At 38.7% G+C, this 19,026-nt stretch overlaps 1 protein-coding gene across 1 annotated transcript in view; it reads left to right on the top strand.

The window, feature by feature from the left end:
• Window positions 1-19,026, top strand: part of NKAIN3 (sodium/potassium transporting ATPase interacting 3) — a 386,809-nt gene that overhangs the window by 189,755 nt on the left and 178,028 nt on the right. Inside the window, exon 3 of the mRNA XM_050892047.1 lies at window positions 6,000-6,080. Coding sequence (XP_050748004.1) covers window positions 6,000-6,080 — 81 coding nt within the window. The remainder of the gene's footprint in view (window positions 1-5,999; window positions 6,081-19,026) is intronic.

Below are 19,026 nucleotides of genomic sequence, written 5' to 3'. Positions count from 1 at the left end.
AACACAGAGAGAGAGACAGAGAAAGCAACAGCATTAATTCCAAGTGTCCTAATTAGTTTAAATCCAAGAATTATTTCTAATAGTTTTTGTATTAATTAGTAATTTAGATCAATTTTTGTGAACAATTTGTCCTGTCACTAAGCAGATGTGCTATTTTCAGTACTTGAATATTTTGTGGCTGAATTAAATCAGTGCAAAGTTCCCAGGGGACATAAAAGTGCAGAGCTGATTCCTAATTTTCCCATATTAGCGCATTTGAAACTTACCCAAACATTTGCAAAGAAGAAAAACAGCTAAATTTCAGTTCTAACTACACTGTAACACACCCATCACGCAGCTCCAGAGCTCTGCTGTGATCCATTTTCCTGTGCATGCTTTTCCTTTCTTAATAGAACTTGCTATCACCAGCAAGATTTTCAGGCTGTTAAAATTGATTAAAGGTGATGACAGGATACTTGTTAAAGTCGGGGGTTTTTCCCCTCTCCTACTTCTGATATGGGACTTCAAACGCCTTCTGAATGATGAGTCATGTAGCTAAAATTGCACAAACCTGGCCCAAAGCTGAAAGTTAATGTATTAATGAACAGTGAGAGATGAAAATAATACACTTAAATAGGGGGAATACAAGGTGGAAATCTCTGCTTTACTTGCCTTAATTTATTCCATTAAATAATATGATATATAGGCAATGTGTACACCTGAAAAGCCAGGAGGTAGTTTCTTAAAAAAAACAAAAGCAGAAGAAAGGCTATACAGGATACTTTACACAGTATTCAAGCAAATGTTGTACAGACACTCAAAGCACATGTGAAATATTTAGGCATCCAAAATTACTCCTTGAGTATCCTTCCTGGTAAGTCCTGAGTTGTTACTGTTCCATCATGTTGATTTATGCCACTTCCCTTGCCATCTTTCACAAATATGACTTAGTAGGGCTCTGTAAGTACTGATGCCTCTGAGGCCCAGCCAGGTATTACAGGGGGATGATCTGATGACTCAGTAGTTGCTGCCTTTCCCTTGCAGTATCCCTGAGCCAACATTCATTTCCCCTAATGCCAAGACACTGTCAGAGGAGGTGCTGCGCTGATTAATATACACTTGAGATAGTTTATTCATTAAAGCTAAACTTATCCCACAATCCTTGTAATATTCAAACTTAGAAATTTCCCTTTTCTCTCTTACCTTTCAGTTTAAGAAGCCATCCTTTGCATTTTTCCTTAACCCTTTCCTTTTGTGACATTGTGTCCATCTAATATTAACTCTAGAAATGGTTGTATTTCACTGGTATATGAAACGTATCTTTGCATCAGCTTCAATATGACCTGTAGAGTCAAAAGAGGTATAGAAATATCACTATTCTAGAGAGGCTGGCATTAAGAAAGGCAATCTGAAAGGAACCTACTGGGTTGAACAATAATTTAAGACATTTAACCTGTAAGATTTGGGGAGTACTGTCTCCACATAACTTATAAGATTCCAAATGCTTCCTCACACCGCATAGTATACAATCCTTAATGCAAAAGACCAAAAGCAAGAAAGTATACATAGGGAGAAATCTGCAAAGATTATCACCAGTGTCCTAGGTCCTTCCAGCAGAAGGAATCCATTAAGCGAACATGTCCAGATGATTTTTAAGTAGTGCGTCATATGGGCTATAAAATATAAAACTCAACTCTTCTTATTGATTCCACCTGTGTGGAAAATTCCTTCTTCATGCCAGGTATGGTGAGGGTTGTGATGCTGAGCATGAGACCAGCTGAGCCAGGGGGACTGAATGTGGGTGGCCAAAGAACTGGGGCAGGAATCGCTGGGTGGGGGGGGATAAGAGTGAGCAGGCACAGCAGGATGGTCAGGGTACTGTTCAGGGTGTGTGGGAGGTTGAATGGCAGGTCAGGTCTTGAAACAGGATAAGTGAGGCTCCTTGGGAGGGAAATTAACCCTGAGGTTCAGTGTGAACCTGATGCTTCAGACCCTAACCATTCCTCTGTTGACAGCAAATGTCTGCCAGCATGCATGACACCTTCCCCTGCCTGTTGTCCCTTCACGCAAAGGACGACAACCCAGGGCGGCGGGCAGTTTCTCTGCTAGCTCAAAGGAGAGGTCTTCGTAATGGATCTAAAAGTTAAGCCTCACATACCAACCCAAGCAGGTGTTAGTGTGATGCCACATAATGAAGTATTGTTACTTTTTTTTTTCTAAAAACCTTGAAGGCATATATGTATAAATTTACACACATAATGTTCAGAAAGTATTACAAATTTTTCAGGAAGAAACACTCAAAAATTTAAAAAAGCTGTTATTAAAGCCCTCCTGTGCAATCTTAATGTCATCCTTTTATATATTTGCAGTTTTGAACTGTGTGGATGCATACCAATTTTTTTCTAGGAGCACCTCAGTTGCAATAGAAAGGACAGACATTTGGGTTTTCTGGTGATAGTAGCTATAGAATAGAAACTTGATTTGCAGAAAACAGAAGACATAGGAAGAATGAGGCATGTGACAGCAAGAATAAAAGGATTGCTTTTGTTGTGAAGGCTGCTCTGGGTAGTGAGTTTTATCTCTGCCCTCAACTACCAAAACCTTTTTTGACACAAAGCGAGTCACTTAAACCAAACTTCTCAAGTGCTTTGTTTTCCCCTTGCATTCTGGGTTCTTGTCTTGAGACCTTCTGGTCTGATTTGCGCAAGTGCTGAATGCTCAGCCACGGGAGCTGAACACTGAGCTTAAAGTGCTGTATAACCCCAAGTGTTCTGAAAAGTGAAGTCATAAGCATCTTGAGTTGGATGCCTATAATGTATGAATACTTCTGAACGTAATCTCTGCATGTATCAGAACATCATTTGCATTCTGAGAGCTGTATCATTTCTTTATAACATAAAATAAATTAGTTAATGTTTGTGCAGCTCTCTCACATTACAGCGGTGAGCATCGTAGAAAACCTCATGAGGAAATTAATATTCTGTCCTCAGAGCAGGGTCTGAGTGACAAAGAGAAATGAAGTATTGAGTTAGCTGTTCATAAAATGTATTGAGTAAGGTAGGGTCTTTTAAAATAAAAATATACCTATGATGATTTAATTAATGTTTGCATTGTATTGCACATCCACAAAACAGAAAAATTAAGATGGCAAATATAACCAGAATCCTGACATTTCCTAATTTTGCTTTCTTGCTTTTGCTGTCTCAAAACTTTTCTTTTAATGTAGTCTTCGTTAAGTACCTATGACACTATACAAGGAAAAAATCTGCTACTTGCATATCCAAAAACATGTATTTTCAAATGTGGACAATAACTTTCTTTTACTTTTAAAAATTATATAGCACTAATTACTGAATATGTAATTATTATGTTCTTAAAGCAAATGGAGCTTAAATTTATATTCCTGCAGTTCAGTGAGAGTATAGGAAGATGCTCTCCATACACAACAGCTGGGTTTCAAGGTGCACACCTGCTTTGCACCTGCACTTATCTTTCAGTAATCCTCACAGGGGATAAGGAACCGAACAGGTCCTGACTGTGTAAAACAGCGTAGCTTGACCTGGGAAAGCACATTCAGACAGTTTTTGCCTGCGTGGTTCAGAGTTGTCATTGCTGCCCATGGGACAGAATGAGGCCATTAACAGATTTGGCTTGGCCTGGCAGATCAAGTAGGTTTCCTGTTGTGGTGATGACAGATTTCATTCATGGACAGTGTCATGGTTTAATCCCAGTCAGCAACTAAGCATCACGCAGCCGCTTCCCCCTCCCTCCTCCCAGTGGGGTGAGGAGGAGGAAAGGGAAAAAAAAAAAGTAAAACTCATGGGTTGAGATAGGAACAGTTTAATAACTAAAGTAAAATATAATACTAACAATAGTAATAATGAAATACAATAATAATAATAATAGTAATGAAAAGGAATATAACAAAAAAAGGAAGGGGGGGGGAACCAGTGATGCACAATGCAATTGCTCACCACTTGCTGACCGATGCCCAGTTAGTTCCCGAGCCGCAATCCACCCCTCCCAGCCAATTCCCCCCTGTTTATGTACTGGGCATGACATTCCATGGTATGGAATACCCCTTTGGCTAGTTCAGGTCAGCTGCCCCGGCTGTGCTCCCTCCCAGCTTCTTGCACACCTGCTTGCTGGCAGAGCATGGGAAACTGAAAAGTCCTTGGCTTAGGATAAGCGCTACTTAGCAACAGCTAAAACATCAGTGTGTTATCAACATTATTCTCACACTAAATCCAAAACCCAGCACTGTACCAGCTACTAAGAAGAGAGTTAACTCTGTCCCAGCCGAAACCAGGACAGACAGATAAAAATCCTTTCTTAAAAAGGGGAATTCTCCTGAATATTCTGAAATCTGTTTTTTATGAGCAGCTGGGCTTGTATTAAGTGTTCATTAATTTTGAACACTCTGCACCTAATGTTCTGGGGACATACGTTGGAAAATCGGGAGCTTATGATGAGTTACTACAGAGTCAGCAAATGTGGTAAAATGTGATACCCTCTTTTCAGTTAATCTTATTAGTAGTACAGACCTTATACTGCACAGACCACAGCAGCTTTGTCTATTTTCTAATAGCCCAGCCTTCAGTTGCCACACTGCCCTTCTCTGTAAGCCAGAGGAAACAGCCCAGGAGTGTTACTCTCATTTTGTTTATTAATGACCTACTTCTCATGCCATAGCCATCTCCAAACTGCCTACGTACCTCATAAGAAATTAAATTAAAGCAGTTAACCTGTTTGATGTACAGAGACTGTATGCATGTGGGGGTAATCAAAGTGGGGAAACATTCAGCCTTCTTCACCTGAACATTATACATCACAGGGAGAGGAAGGAAGAGGGGAACATAACCCAAAACTGCCCAAGAAAGCCAAGCTGACGGCACCTGTGCAATGGAAATGGGATCCAGCATATTGTAGATAAGGGTGTTGAGCTTTACTGAGTATATTGAAGGAAAACAATAGCGTATTAGGCTCACCTGGTCACAGCTAATTAGACTTGCAAAGGCACTTAGCAGCAGTTCTCCACTGTGAAGGTTATAAGCGCATAAATGTAAAGCGGCAGTGCTGCTGCTCCTTGCATTTTTCAGGTGGGTGTAGCTCCAGCGTGGCTGAGTGCACTTAGCCCGTCAGACAGAAATGCTTCTGAGGTGTGCTGCTTGGAGAGTTAATTGGGCATAGTTTACGGTCGTATGTAGGTAAACAGTGCATCTGTAAGGAAATAGTGCCAGTCAATTATGCTGACAATTAAAATGCAAAAGATGATTTAAGGTAGAAAAATTAATCTCCTGTTCATGCTGTGGGTGGAGTATGAGTTCAGTCTTGCACTAGGGTAGGATACTGGAGAACCCAGAAGAGATATGGATACGTTCAGGTGTTAAGGGTGCATTGCAGGATTGGGTTCATGGCCGCAAGGGCTGGAGAAGTAGTAAGCTATTTTTAATGTAATTAAAATACCTTTTACTGAAAGACTCTTAAGAGATCAGATTTACCCTTTACCTGTTTGTTTTTTTAAAAAAAAATCCAAATTATCAGATCAATAGATCTTCTGTTTTATTTGGTGTTGTTTTTTTCTTGTGTCTTTCTTCATAATATTTAAATATTATATTAATAATTTTTGCTTATTTAATTTATTGTACTATTCTGGAATCTCCTTTAACAAAGCTAAATCTTGATTTACGAATGACTCACAGTTGCCCCAAAACCAGTGTTTAAGTCAGCATTTTGGACTTAATTGGTATCAGTAGGATAGTGTAAAACTGTAAAGAATAAATCTGTTTTATTGGTATTTATTTAGAGCAGCAACGAATATTGGATTTGTAATTTCCTATGGTTCTTAGGGGACTTCTGCAGGGAGAACTCCTTTTCTGAACTCTCTGTGCTTGGCTGTTCCCAGAAGAACAATGCTTATTGATATCGGGTTTTTTATTATTGATCTGCTCAGTATAAAGTCCTTTCATCTTCACATTTTATTTTTCTGTCTTTTTGCTTTCATCTGGCTTTGTGTTTAGTACACGGTGTGGACTGCCCTGTGGGTCACCTGGAATGTTTTCATTATCTGCTTCTATTTGGAAGTAGGCGGACTTTCTAAGGTAGGTCACTTATCCTTCTTCAGACTTATAGGAGGGTGTTTTAACAGCAGGACTCTCAGATTTTAGAAGGCTGGAACCACAGAGGAAAAATGTGATTGTCTGAACGTACAATTTGATCTTCAGAGTTCCCCTCCACCGAGAACTCCAGTGTTTGAACTTGTCTCTGATAGTAAATAGTCATGGGTTTGAAGTACATAAGTGCAATGAATCTGAATTACAGTTGCCTTCTGAAGTACTATCGGGGCGGGGGGAGGTTACTCAGTGGAAAATCTGAGGTCCTTTTTGATTGTTGAAAAACAGACAATGTCATTTTGGTTGAATTTTCAAGTGTGTATGAAAAATGTATCTGAATTTCCAAGACTGCTTTGAAAGCAGCTAAAGAAATTTACTAAGAATGTTCATGTAATAACTTGTTGAGCAAATTGGTCTCACGGCGAGAATGTTAATTCTTTATAAAAAAGAACAAATGGCAAAGGATGACTTTTTTTGCATCTGAATAAAAATTTCTTTTACATGACACTCAGTGCTCTAGGTCACCGACTCCTTATTCAAACCTCTGATTAGAGGAGAAATGTCTGCTGGAAGTATTGAGATACATGTTGCGTTTGTACAAGGTAGCGCTTATGTTAGCATAGGTTATATTTAGCATTGTATCTACAGTGAGTTCCATACAACATCTGCTGGTTTTTATCCTCCTGTTGGGCATAGATGATCTTGATCTTTGTTTACCACATTCACACTTAAATGATTCCAGGCACAGTATGCCCATAGCGCATGCTGATCCCGGTATTATTAATAGAATAAATGTCCCCATTATTGGTTGTAGATTTAGTGATATGAACTACATCACTGTTAATTCATGGAATGCTTTTAGAGAATTGTGAACTCCACTCAGTTCAGATGGGAACATTTGTGAGCTACATACTTTTTTGGGTTCGGCATTAAAAGTCCTAGCTTTTGGCTGACAACAAACAGAAAACTGTTGAATCCAATTTAATAAGAAATAAAATTTAATTTACTCAGTAAAAATTCCATTAAAATTAAAGCTTTCAGTGATAGATTCCTTTGGTGATAAAATTACATAATGAAAAGCTACAACAGTTTATTTTTTCTCCAAATATGATGTAGTTCACCAAAAGTCATAAGCTTGATGAGGAAATTAGTGCACTTCATAGACGATCAAAATAAATGATCATATTGGTATGTTCTGACTTAAAAATCTATTAGAGGAACAGAAGAGCAACACATGGAAATTATGAATGCCCAAAGGAATTGTTCATTTTCATTATACATAGAGTTTGTATTTTTTCAATCAGTTGGGTGATGACTGTTTTTATAGTGACTGTTGTATTTTTATAGATAACTAATGTTTTTATCGAAGTGCCTAGGAAGTGAAGTGAAACTTTTAGTCTGACCCCTGAGTTTGTGAAAATTTTAGTTGTCTTTCTATTGATTGCAAAAGATTCTGATCATATCCTTAGTGTAAGGGGGTTATAAACCAGCAGGTATGAATTGAAATCCTGTATCTTCCAGTTTTACCACTGCATTTCACTTTTAGGTCTTCTTACTTAACATATATGACAAATCACAATGCAGAGAAATAGTAACACAAATATTACTCAACAGTTGAGAAAAATCTCTTTTATTAGTATGTACTTTGGTTGGTCTCAGAATTTTGGTGGAATTTTTATCTTGTGGTTTATGATTACAACATTTGAAAAGTAGTTCTCAACAAGGTGATAGACACAAAATTATTTTCATGGAAGTTAACTGCTCTTTTATAGATTACATCAAAGGCACCAGTATTGGGACCAAGTTAGTAATGATAGAATCAAGAATTTTGTTCCGTAAACCATGGAATTTGGGGTTCATTTAATGCTGTTTCTGAAAACTGTGCTAGAGATGATGCAGTCGTCAAGAGACTGAGGTCTTTTTGCACCGTATGCATAAAGTCCTGGGTATTTACAAATTGATGGGTATTTGACACTGACTTAATTGGGACCCACATTTTCCCCAACATGCTAGCTTAAAAATGTCATCATTGCTTTCTGTGAATATGCTCCTATGTTGTCAGGCATGATAGAAAGGTGCTGTTATCAAGGTACGTTAGTGTGGTTGGCAAATCAAACGCTATCAGAAGCTTTTCAAGGATGGCTATTTTCTCAGCGTTGAAATCTCAGCAGGGAATATTCACTTTTTTCTTGCTATTGTTCTATTTTTCCATTTAAAAAAAGGTTTTGTTTCTGAAATGAATGCAGATTGATCATAATTTTTAACTTCTGTTGACATACTATCAGGGAAAATTATGGTGCTGTCGGGCAGCTGACTGTTTTCTGTTGGCTTGTTTGTTTTTAAGAGTTATCATGTTTATATTTGCTCCGATCAGAATTGGAGTTAGCTGTTGCTTGGAGTCCTGTGAATTTATTAGGTCTTTGATTATGAATACTATCAGAAAATATAACTCGGTGCAATATTAAATGGTAATTTTAATTCAATGTCTTCACATGAGGTATGTATACAATGTGGGCAGACTTTTCAAATGTCCTAATAGGAACCCTCCACCACTGAATTTTTGCTCAGACCTTATTCTTGCGGCAGAAAGGAAGATCTTTGAATATTCTCTGTTTGAATTCTGCCAAGAAGTTCCACTACTGTTAATGGAAAATTTTGATAAGAATAAGAAGGATGTAGGTAATTTAGGCCTGTTCTTTGCTGTGAGAGTTTGAAGGAAATGTTTTTCCTTCAATTATAATGCATAATATTCAGCTTGATATTTAGTTTAAAGTTTATGGATCTAGTACACCAAGATCTTTAAACTTTTCTTGATAAGGAATGATGAAAACTTCTGCCATCTGCCCTCCCAGTGTCAAACACAATGTATGAGACTTGATCCTTTCCATTTTCCATTCTTTCAGAAAAGTATGATGTTTCGTCACAAGACTGACATGGAAAGTATATTTTTAGTTGAAAACACATTTCATGTTTTAAACTAACTTGCAAAAAAAAAAGGCAACTTCATACATACCCAAATTCCCACCAAAGTTTGTTTTTAATAATCTGGAGGGCCAAACTGGTAGACTTGAGTGGAGGAAGCTGGTGGGGAGGAGTGAGCAGGGAACTGAAAGACTGTATATATGGCTATAGGCTTGTCATCAAGGAATTCACTTGGGTCTCAGTTCCTGCTCAAAGTAATATCATATTATTTTATACAAAGAGGGAAACCTTCACAGAAGAGCTTTCTGTCGAAGTACCCCCCAATAACTACAGTATGGTAATCAGGGCAATCTCCTGGGAAAAGGATGATAGGGATTCAAGTCTTCTCAGGTGTGAAAGGGAAATAAATCTGGCTCTCCCACAGCCAAGTTTTGTAAGTAGAAAGCTAATGAGTAAAGGTTCCTCTTTAACTACCTTATAAACAACACATAAGTCAAGCTCCTTTTTCACTTATGTTACAGATATGCAAATAAAATTTTAATGCTTTTTTCAGGGCTAAAGAAATTGTATTTGATCAGAAATAAAATAAATATACCCATATAAATATTTTTTGTTTGTGTTAACTTAGGGGTTTTTTATTCCTCTTTTAATTTCTGATTTTAGCAGTGAAAAAACTGCCTGTATGAAAAATGAAATTTGCCTGTATTTTTCATTTACTACTTTTATTAAATTGAAACCATAATTTTTAGTGTTGACCACTCTGTATGAGAGAAACAAAGCTGCTATTATAACATGACCTTTTAATCCTCCACAGCAGGATGACAGATTGCTATGTCCATACATAAGCTCGTTAGTTGTTTGGATCTTATTCTGTGTCTTGAAATGAAAATGTGTTCTAATTGTCCATACTCTCAAATGTGGCAATTTAAAACATATAGACATAAACACAAATCTCAAGCAATAAGAGGCAAAAAAAATTCTCTAAAGAGCATTTGAAATAAACATTGATTGTGTCTTACCTGATACAATACCAGAAGCTGTTATTTTGAAGTTTTGTACTTCTTAAATATGGGTGAAAGAACTTCTAACTTGTATAAGCCAGCCCTCCATCCCGGCAATACATTCCTGTATGTACTTCTGTACAAAGGAGACTTCATTTGTTTAGTGTGTACAGTTACTATTTCTATCGTTTATATCCCTCCAGTATTTCAGATCCAGTATGAAAATAGCTGTGTTTATTTGTATTTATCATTTGCTATTCCAGCTGATACTTTTTGATAGACCATTTTTCTACTGCTTGTTTTATTGTGAGTTACTGACATTTGTTTGCATGTGTTAATGCCTTTATTCAGTAAATGTATAGCAGCATTCCAGTACTGCGTACTCCTTTCCTGTTGTTTGATACACCTTACCTAAGCAGCTGGGCAATGCTGATGAGCTCTTTTCTTTTTCTATGATGTTTCTGCTTGTTCTGCACAGTTTTTGTGTGGCATGCTTCTTGAGCATGAACTTTGACTCAGTCTGGATTACTTTAAGTTTAGCTCTCAAGGTTGAGCGCTCTGTCAGCTGACTCTTTTCTTGCTTTTGGCCAAGGATTTGCATGACAAACGCTCGTATATTCAGTAGGAAACTAGTTCTAAAACAGCTTATGTTTATTATCTGGTCCTTAGTTTTAGGTATTGAATGGAGGTGAATGTCAACTCTCTAATGTGCCTGTGACACTAGCTTCATTAACCTTTCCCCTGAAGCAAAAGGAAATTTTGCATATGTTAATTAATAAAACAATCTTTTTTCACCTATTTTTTTTCTAGTAATATGTACTTTTATCAATGGAAGTTCAAAGTCCGTAGGGCTCCCAGCCAACTTTATTAAGCTGGAGACAGAACTATGGGCTAAATTCTTATATGGATCTGTAGTCGGAGGATAGAATTATAACTGTTAAAATTAATGATTTATTCCATCCAAGGACAAAATGGACTAATAAATTACTTAGTAAAATGCTGTGGGAACGGAAACCTAGTACTCTTTTCTAAACAAAATATTGTATATCACAGTGGGGACTAATTATGTGGACTTCATCCGGGCTACTTCTGGAATCCAATTTATTCCATCTGGTGCATGTCAGTCAATCCTTAATTGTTGTGCAATTATATCTAATCATCTCAAATGGAGTAAGTTAAACTCAAAGCCAATGTTATTTCGTAATTAATAGAGACGTACAGGTATATGCTAGGGCTTGTGTTGTCTTTTCTTTTTTTTTTTTAATGTGAAATGAAAGCATAAGCGTTGCTTGAATTTAGGCTAACAATATGAAAGAAAAAGTGATTCTCATTCTAACTTGTGCTGATGTAAGTGAGAAAACAGAGACAATTATTTTGGTGTAATTATCATCATAATTAGCTCTATGGGATAGCCCACTCCTCCAAAAAGCTTATGGACAAAGTTGGCAGCATCCATAAAACCTATATGGAAAATCAGGTGGAGGATAAAGGACTTCCTTAGTCTAAGCAGAAGACTGAAGGTAGGTCGTCGTACATCTACTCACATGTAAAAGACTTTTATGTGGAGAAAAGTGATCAGTTTTTTTCATATCCACTGGGAAGAAGGGCAAGAAATAATTTGCTGAGCATGTGGCAAAGAAGATTTGGTTGGAGGTCAGGAGAAGCTTTTTAATAATAAGGGCACTGAATAGGATCTAAAGCTGTTACAAAGCAGCATCGCCGGATATTTTAAAGAATGAAGTAAAGGAATATCAGTGTGGCGTGATCTAGGTAACTCTTTGTCCCGGTTTCAGCTAGGACAGAGTTAATTGTCTTCCTAGTAGCTGGTATAGTGCAGTGTTTTGGGTTTAGTAGGAAAATAATGTTGATGATAACACACTGATGTTTTTAGTTGTTGCTAAGTAGTGTTTATACTAAGTCAAGGATTTTTCAGCTTCTCATGCCCAGCCAGCAAGAAGGCTGGAGGGCACAAGAAGCTGGGAGGGGACACCGCCAGCACAGCTGACCCAAACTGGCCAAAGAGCTATTCCATACCATATGACATCATGCCTAGTATATAAACTGGGGGAGTTGGCTGGGAGAGGCGGATTGCTGCTCGGGAACTAACTGGGCATCGGTCAATGAGCGGTGAGCAATTGCATTGTGCACCACTTGCTTTGTATAGTTTAATTCTTTTAGTATTACTATTGTCATATTATTATTATCATTATCATTGTTTTTCATTCCTTTCTGTCCTATTAAACTGTCTTTATCTCAACTCACGAGTTTTTTTTCCTGATTCTCTCCCCCATCCCAGGGGTGGGGGGGATTGAGTGAGCAGCTGCGTGGTGCTTAGTTGCTGGCTGGGGTTAAACCACAACAGTCCTCTGGTTTGCCCAGTGGTTAGCTCAGTTTGTTAGTAGGAGTTTTTGATCAGTTCGATCAGTTCTTCGGACTTTTCAGACAGTTTTTCCACAGCCGAGACACAGGCTCGTAGGGATGAAGAGAGATTTTCTTCATATTGCCGGAGGTGGTGAGCCATTTCATCCACTGTTGGTGCCTCTTCGTCTTTCCAAGTTAGTGCTGCCAATGGGTTGGCATACGATGATGGTGCGCTCCGTACAAACTTTCGCCACATGGGTTGTGTGCATTGAACTTCGTCTGGATCTCTGGGTAATTGTGCACCGTCCGGGTTATAATAAATCATCTCTAGCACGGCTAATTCCCTCAGGTACTGAATACCTCTTTCCATGGTGGTCCACTTGCCTGGTTGACATATAACATCTTCCTTGAAGGGATACCTTTCCTTCACATTTGACAGGAGTCACCTCCAGAGGCTGAGGGCTTGTGTCCCTTTTCCAATCGCCTCATCAATGCCACCTTCCCTAGCAACTGATCCCAGCTGCTTGGCTCCCCTACCCTCTAATTCCAGGCTACTAGCCCCATTGTCCCAGCATCGGAGCAGCCAGGTGATAATGTGCTCACCTGGACGACGGCTGAAATCTTTTCACATATCCCGCAGCTCACTCAGGGGTAGAGATCGGGTGATTACTTCTGGTTCTGCCTCTTCCTCCTGTTCTCGTGATGACCCTGGTTCATCTTCGTCCTTCGCTAAGCGAACTGATTTTTTTGTATATTTCTTCTTCTGTATAGGGGCGACTGATACTGGCACAGATTGGTTCTCTGGTTCAGCCGCAGTGCCTGTTGCGGAGGTTGGAGTAGCCGCAGTACCTGTTGTGGGGGTTGGAGTAGCCGCTTTGCCTGTCGCTGGGGTTGCAGTAGCCACTGTGTCTGTTGCAGGGGTTGGAGTAGCCGCAGTATCTGTCGGTCTGTTTTCCCTCCCTTCCCCCTGAGGGTGCTGCACAGTATCGAGCAGTGTTTGGTAGATACTAGCCAGGGCCCAGCACAGTGCGATAAGTTGTGCCTCTTCGGAATAGCCACAGCATTTTCCTTTCAGATAGTCTATCACTTTTTATCAGGGTCCTGTAGTTGTTCGGGAGTGAAGTTCCAAACCGTTGGAGGTGAGAAGTTCTCTAGATACCTGCCCATATTCTCCCACATGCCAGGCCACCCATGGCTATGAAGCCTTGGGGCAGATTTCCGAAAGGTATTCTTAAATAGTTGTTTAACCTTAAACAAGACCTGGAACACATTCAGGAGACATAACAATAGGAACATGCTGGTTTGAACATCCCAAGGATATTCAAAATTCTCAAGAGCTACTGTAATTTGCCTGGAGGAGAAGGGGAAGCTGAAGAAATGTGTCTCCTCCGTGGCTTGGCTCTCCGATGAGAAAAGGTACAAGGTGTAATTATTAATAGTTTCTGATAGACGGCTCCCAAAGTACAGAGGTGACGGCAATGCTGAGTACAAATACCAGATTAGTTTCATGACCAGCAATTCTATCGTATCATAAGCCAGTGTTACAAAGTAGAACAACATGATGACTCTGGCCCAGTTCCCACGGGTGATAAACAGCACAACAGGGAGCATATACTGCAAGTAAGGTATTACATAACGCACCTTTAAGAACAAGCGCACCAACTTTGAGAGCAAATACATTAACATTGTGACCAGCAACTATTGAACTAATATAATGTATGTTTATAACAAATTTGTTCTAACACATTCCAGTCAGATTTGTTGTTATCTCAACCTGTCGGGCCCCACATTGGGTGCCAAAAAGGACTGTCGTGGTGTAACCCCAGCCGGCAACTAAACACCACGCAGCTGCTCACTCACTCCCCCCCACCCAGTGGGATGGGGGAGAGAATCAGGAAAAAAAACTCGTGAGTTGAGATAAAGACAGTTTAATAGGACAGAAAGGAATGAAAAACAATGATAATGATAATAATAATATGACAATAGTAATACTAAAAGCATTAAACTATACAGAGCAAGTGGTGCACAATGCAATTGCTCACCACTCGTTGACCGATGCCCAGTTAGTTCCCGAGCCGCGATCCGCCCCTCCCAGCCAGCTCCCCCAGTTCATATACTGGTCATGATGTCATATGGTATGGAATAGCTCTTTGGCCAGTTTGGGTCAGCTGTGCTGGTGGTGTCCCCTCCCAGCTTCTTGTGCCCCTCCAGCCTTCTTGCTGGCTGGGCATGAGAAGCTGAAAAATCCTTGACTTAGTATAAACACTACTTAGCAACAACTAAAAACATCAGTGTGTTATCATCAACATTAATTTCCTACTAAATCCAAAACACTGCACTATACCAGCTACTAGGAAGACAATTAACTCTGTCCTAGCTGAAACCAGGACACTCCTCTGCCCCACTATTTTTAATCTATAGAAATAAGCCTCTGTCAAGATAAAAACCCAAGTTAGTGTCCATGGATAGTTTAGGGTAAGAGTGTTAAAAAATGAAAAAGTGAGTACAAGTTGAAGACTCAAAACCTCATCTTTAATCAATTCAGGGACTCATTAACTTAGGCAGAAGTGGCATTCCAGCTGGGGAACTTGGGGTGTCTCTGGCTTCTCTTCCCAGCGAGTGTGTAGGGACACAGAAAATGGGGGACCCCAGTGGAGGCTCCAAGGTGGCTGACAACAGTTCTGGAGCAGGCACAGGTGGGGTTTTGGTGTTCAGCTGTGTGACACCAAGTGGGACATGATGCTGTCATTGCTGTTCGCTCCTGATAGAGATTAGACATCTGTTACAGATAAGACTCATGTGCTTTCTGTTCTGTTGATGGATTTTTAATTGAACACAAATCATTGCCTTTCACAGCAACACATCCTTCACTGAGGACAATGTGAGAGTGATAATAGTATATTTCTTCGCTGCTGGACATGGTGCATACATTCATGTCAAACTCAGCTGAGAATTTCTTCCCACACATCTCTGATTCATATCAGTTGCTTTTGGTCAGCATCTCTCTTGGGCCTTGGGAGACTACATACCCATTACCTTCTTATTCTCCCCACTACTATATGTCCATTTGCTTCAGCTGATGCCATCAGCTGCTACTAGCTGTGATATGCACAATAACGGATCACGCTAAAGCAGTGGATGTAGCTGTAGGCATTCTACAATTTCTAGACATTACAAATGACTAGTTTTATAGCAGTAGTTAAATATAACCTCTTCCTAGTGTGTGCACTAATAAAATTCAACTTGCAGAAATTAAACCTGATGAAAAGATTGTTTTCGTTTCTTTGAGGTTTGGACCCTCTTGCTGCCTCCTCCTTCCCCAACTTTATTATTCCAAAAGGGTTTAAAGAACTGTTGCTTTAAAAGTAATGTTCCAGAATCTTCTCTGATATGGAAAAAGGAGGAATGCTAATTAAACACTATTTAAGTAAATAGAATTAAACTAATATAAAGGCAAAGAAAAACAGACCCAATATAAGTTTTAATGCTTGCATCATATAATCCATTTAATTCCCTTGGTCTTCACTCTTTCTTTGAACCAGCTCTCAGAAGTAACAGGTTTGGTTTTTGGTTTTGTTTTGGTTTGTTTTTTTAAAAAAAACACCAAGTTTTTAGAACCAGTTGCCTCCTTTTTGTTGTTCTTGTACCCTTTCCTACAATAGAGGTTCCACTGAAATGTGTTTGCTAAAATATGAACTTCTAATATGACCTCCCTTATGCAAGTTGCTCCTCCCATCCTGCTGCTCTCTCACCATAAAGAGAAATAATCTCCAGGTTCAATTGTATTTAATACTTTTCCATAATGTTCTGTTCAAACAGCAACCTTTTGAATTTTTAATTACTTTGGCAATAAACTTGGAAACCAATTTACTGTGAAGTTATGCAGTGTAATATTGAACAGAAACAACATTTCAGCGCTTCAAAATAATAGCTCTGGCCTTGGCTGGTATTAGGTACCGTTAATCATAGATTCAGTGTGTCGGTGCTGTGCCTTTCAGTGGTATTTGCAAACAGTGGTTTTTGGTGTTGTGTTAGGCTGACATCAGTATGTGCAGGACCAGAAAGTGTGTGTGGTAGTTTCTGTTTAGAATACAATGACTGTTTCTGTGAAAAGTTAGAAAACGATTAGCCACAAACTGTGAATTCATAATGGTGAAGCTATGGAAAAATGCATTATCTTTTTATTTGCAATTTACATTTCTCAGCCAAAAAAGGGAATAACTACACATTCGTGCTTGCCATTTGAAAATAAAACTAAAGGAATGCTGCCTGCAGAGTGCTTAAGAAGATGACTTAATACATGCTCTCCTAAAAAAAAAAAAAGGGGGGGCGCAAATTAAAGAGCAGAAAAGTTTTAATCTGTTAGTACTGTAATATTGAAATCGGTGCACATTCCTCCAATTCAAAATTTTCAACAATGAACTAGCCTCAAAGACTTCTATTTTAGCTGAAGAGACTTCGTGGTTGTCTTTTGATGTTCCAGATTTCACGTAACCAAAGTAATTTGTTATTCAGTCTGTTTCACTGCTGTGTAAAGCTGTAGCATCATGTAAGTTTTAATGAAATATATGCTTACTCTTGGAAGGAGAATTAACATGCAGCTAGCTTGGTGGCACAACTTGAGCATAAGGTCATTCTGAAAAAAAATTATGTGGAACAAATGGGACACAGATAAATGCCACCGAAACTGCAGAATGTGTCATTCTGATGTTAATTAGTTTGTTTAGGTGATACGATCACATTGCTGAACAACTTAATCAGGAGTACATTCCAGATGGTGCAAAAAATTGAATTTTGTATCCTTTCAGGTGACATTTACAGTGGTTCATAATATTATATACAATCAGCACCATTAAAATATGTTTTGCAAACAGAATTGGTGTTCTTTTATAACCCTTTGATACTAAATTCTAAGGCTGATATTTGAGGTGTAGGCCACCATCATTGGTTTAAATAACTGAGATGATATCTCTGTGGCTTCTTTTTTTTTTTTTTTAATAATCCATTTAATATCCATGATTGATTGGCTTTCGGAATGATGGGTGTGATATATATGGTTAGCTAACTGCTACACAGGTAAACTTATTAATACAAACATCACATTCATATTTGTTTGAGATCATTAGCTTAATTTCTGGGATCTTGAAGATTTAAGAAAAAAACAAAAAAACAAACCCCAAAACCCCAAACCTAAAATGCAGCCTCACAGGGAGGAGGTAAGTAGCTCAAGTAGCTTGCAAAATTTCTCCAAAGACACCTTTGGATATGAAAAAGAAATAAAGATGCAGTCCCAGTCTGAACTGGGTCCTGTGATGCAGGAGTGCAGGCTGCAAGGGCTAGTGATGCAGAGAGGGTGAATTCCTGAGTACCTCTAGCATATCTGTACCTGAAGCCCACAGCAAAATTTGAAAAAGAATTGGGTATTTAGATGTACAACAAGAACATACAGAATAAGGAATCAGAGCGTATAAGGGCAGGAAGGACCATCTAGTCATCTGTTCTAACCTGATGTGTCTGGAAAAAGTTGAATTGATTAGCTTGTTCATGGAGTGAGGAAGGGAAATCTCTCCGAGTTATGGGTTGGTTGTAAGCAAGTATGGCAAATCCATCTGTAGATAAGGGTGAACGTAGGTTTCATTGCTCAGGGTATTATTTTATCTACTTATTGACACTTTGATCTATTTTGTAGTGATTGTTATGCCCTTATTGTAGAAAAAGGGAAGACTGTTGCTGAGATTTTGGTTTTCTTCTTTGTAAATGTGATGTCCTTCTGGCAAAACTGCAATGAAAGATAATTTGATTATTTCTTTAATCATATTCTTGTTTAGACATTGGATCAACCACATCTGCTGTTTGTCCAGCAGCTTCTACCTACTGACAAGAGTGACTGAAGTGTACAGATTTTGACCCTTATGTAAGACAGTATACTTATTTTAGTGCTAGTGCAGGCTCTATTTACTGCCTCCTAAGGTCAAATTGATGGGTTTTGCTAATGATTTCTATACACTGTTTCTCTGTTGTAGTGTATCCTTTGGAATTTTAGTTCCTACATTGGCCAAGTAAGGAGTTCTTCCTATTTATGGGGAAGCCTATCATTTCATCAGTCTTCTAATAAATATTTGCATTCAATTGATGTCCAGTTTTAAGACAGTTTTACTGTTTTGAAGGGAGTTTTGCACAGATTCATAAGTTGTTTGGGTTTTTTTTTCTTCCATTTGAAGACAATGCTTGCTTGGAAGAAAATTTAATTTTAAGTAAGTTTTTTGTAATAATTTACATGTAAGATGATGAAGATTTCATGTACAGATGATTCTGTACCTTGATGAAAGTACAAAGGATTTATTGTTGGTGATGGTAGAATCTGAAAAAGTTCTTCCCAGAAATGATGATGCTGAATTGCGTGGGAGTTTTAAGTATGCCAAATGCTTCTTATGGACTTGATAATAGTGTGACTTCAGGCTATTATAGAATCATTTAGGTTGGAAAAGACCCTTAAGATCATTGAGTCTAACCGTAAACCTAACACTGCCAAGTCCACCACTAAACCATCTCCCTAAGTGCCACACCTACACATCTTTTAAATACCTCCAAGGACGGTGACTCAACCACTTCCCTGGGCAGCCTGTTCCAATGCTTGACAACCCTTTCGG

This window comes from Gymnogyps californianus, chromosome 2 (assembly GCF_018139145.2).
Source record: "Gymnogyps californianus isolate 813 chromosome 2, ASM1813914v2, whole genome shotgun sequence".
Lineage (NCBI taxonomy): Eukaryota > Metazoa > Chordata > Aves > Accipitriformes > Cathartidae > Gymnogyps > Gymnogyps californianus.
This window is presented reverse-complemented; position numbering and strand designations above follow the sequence as displayed.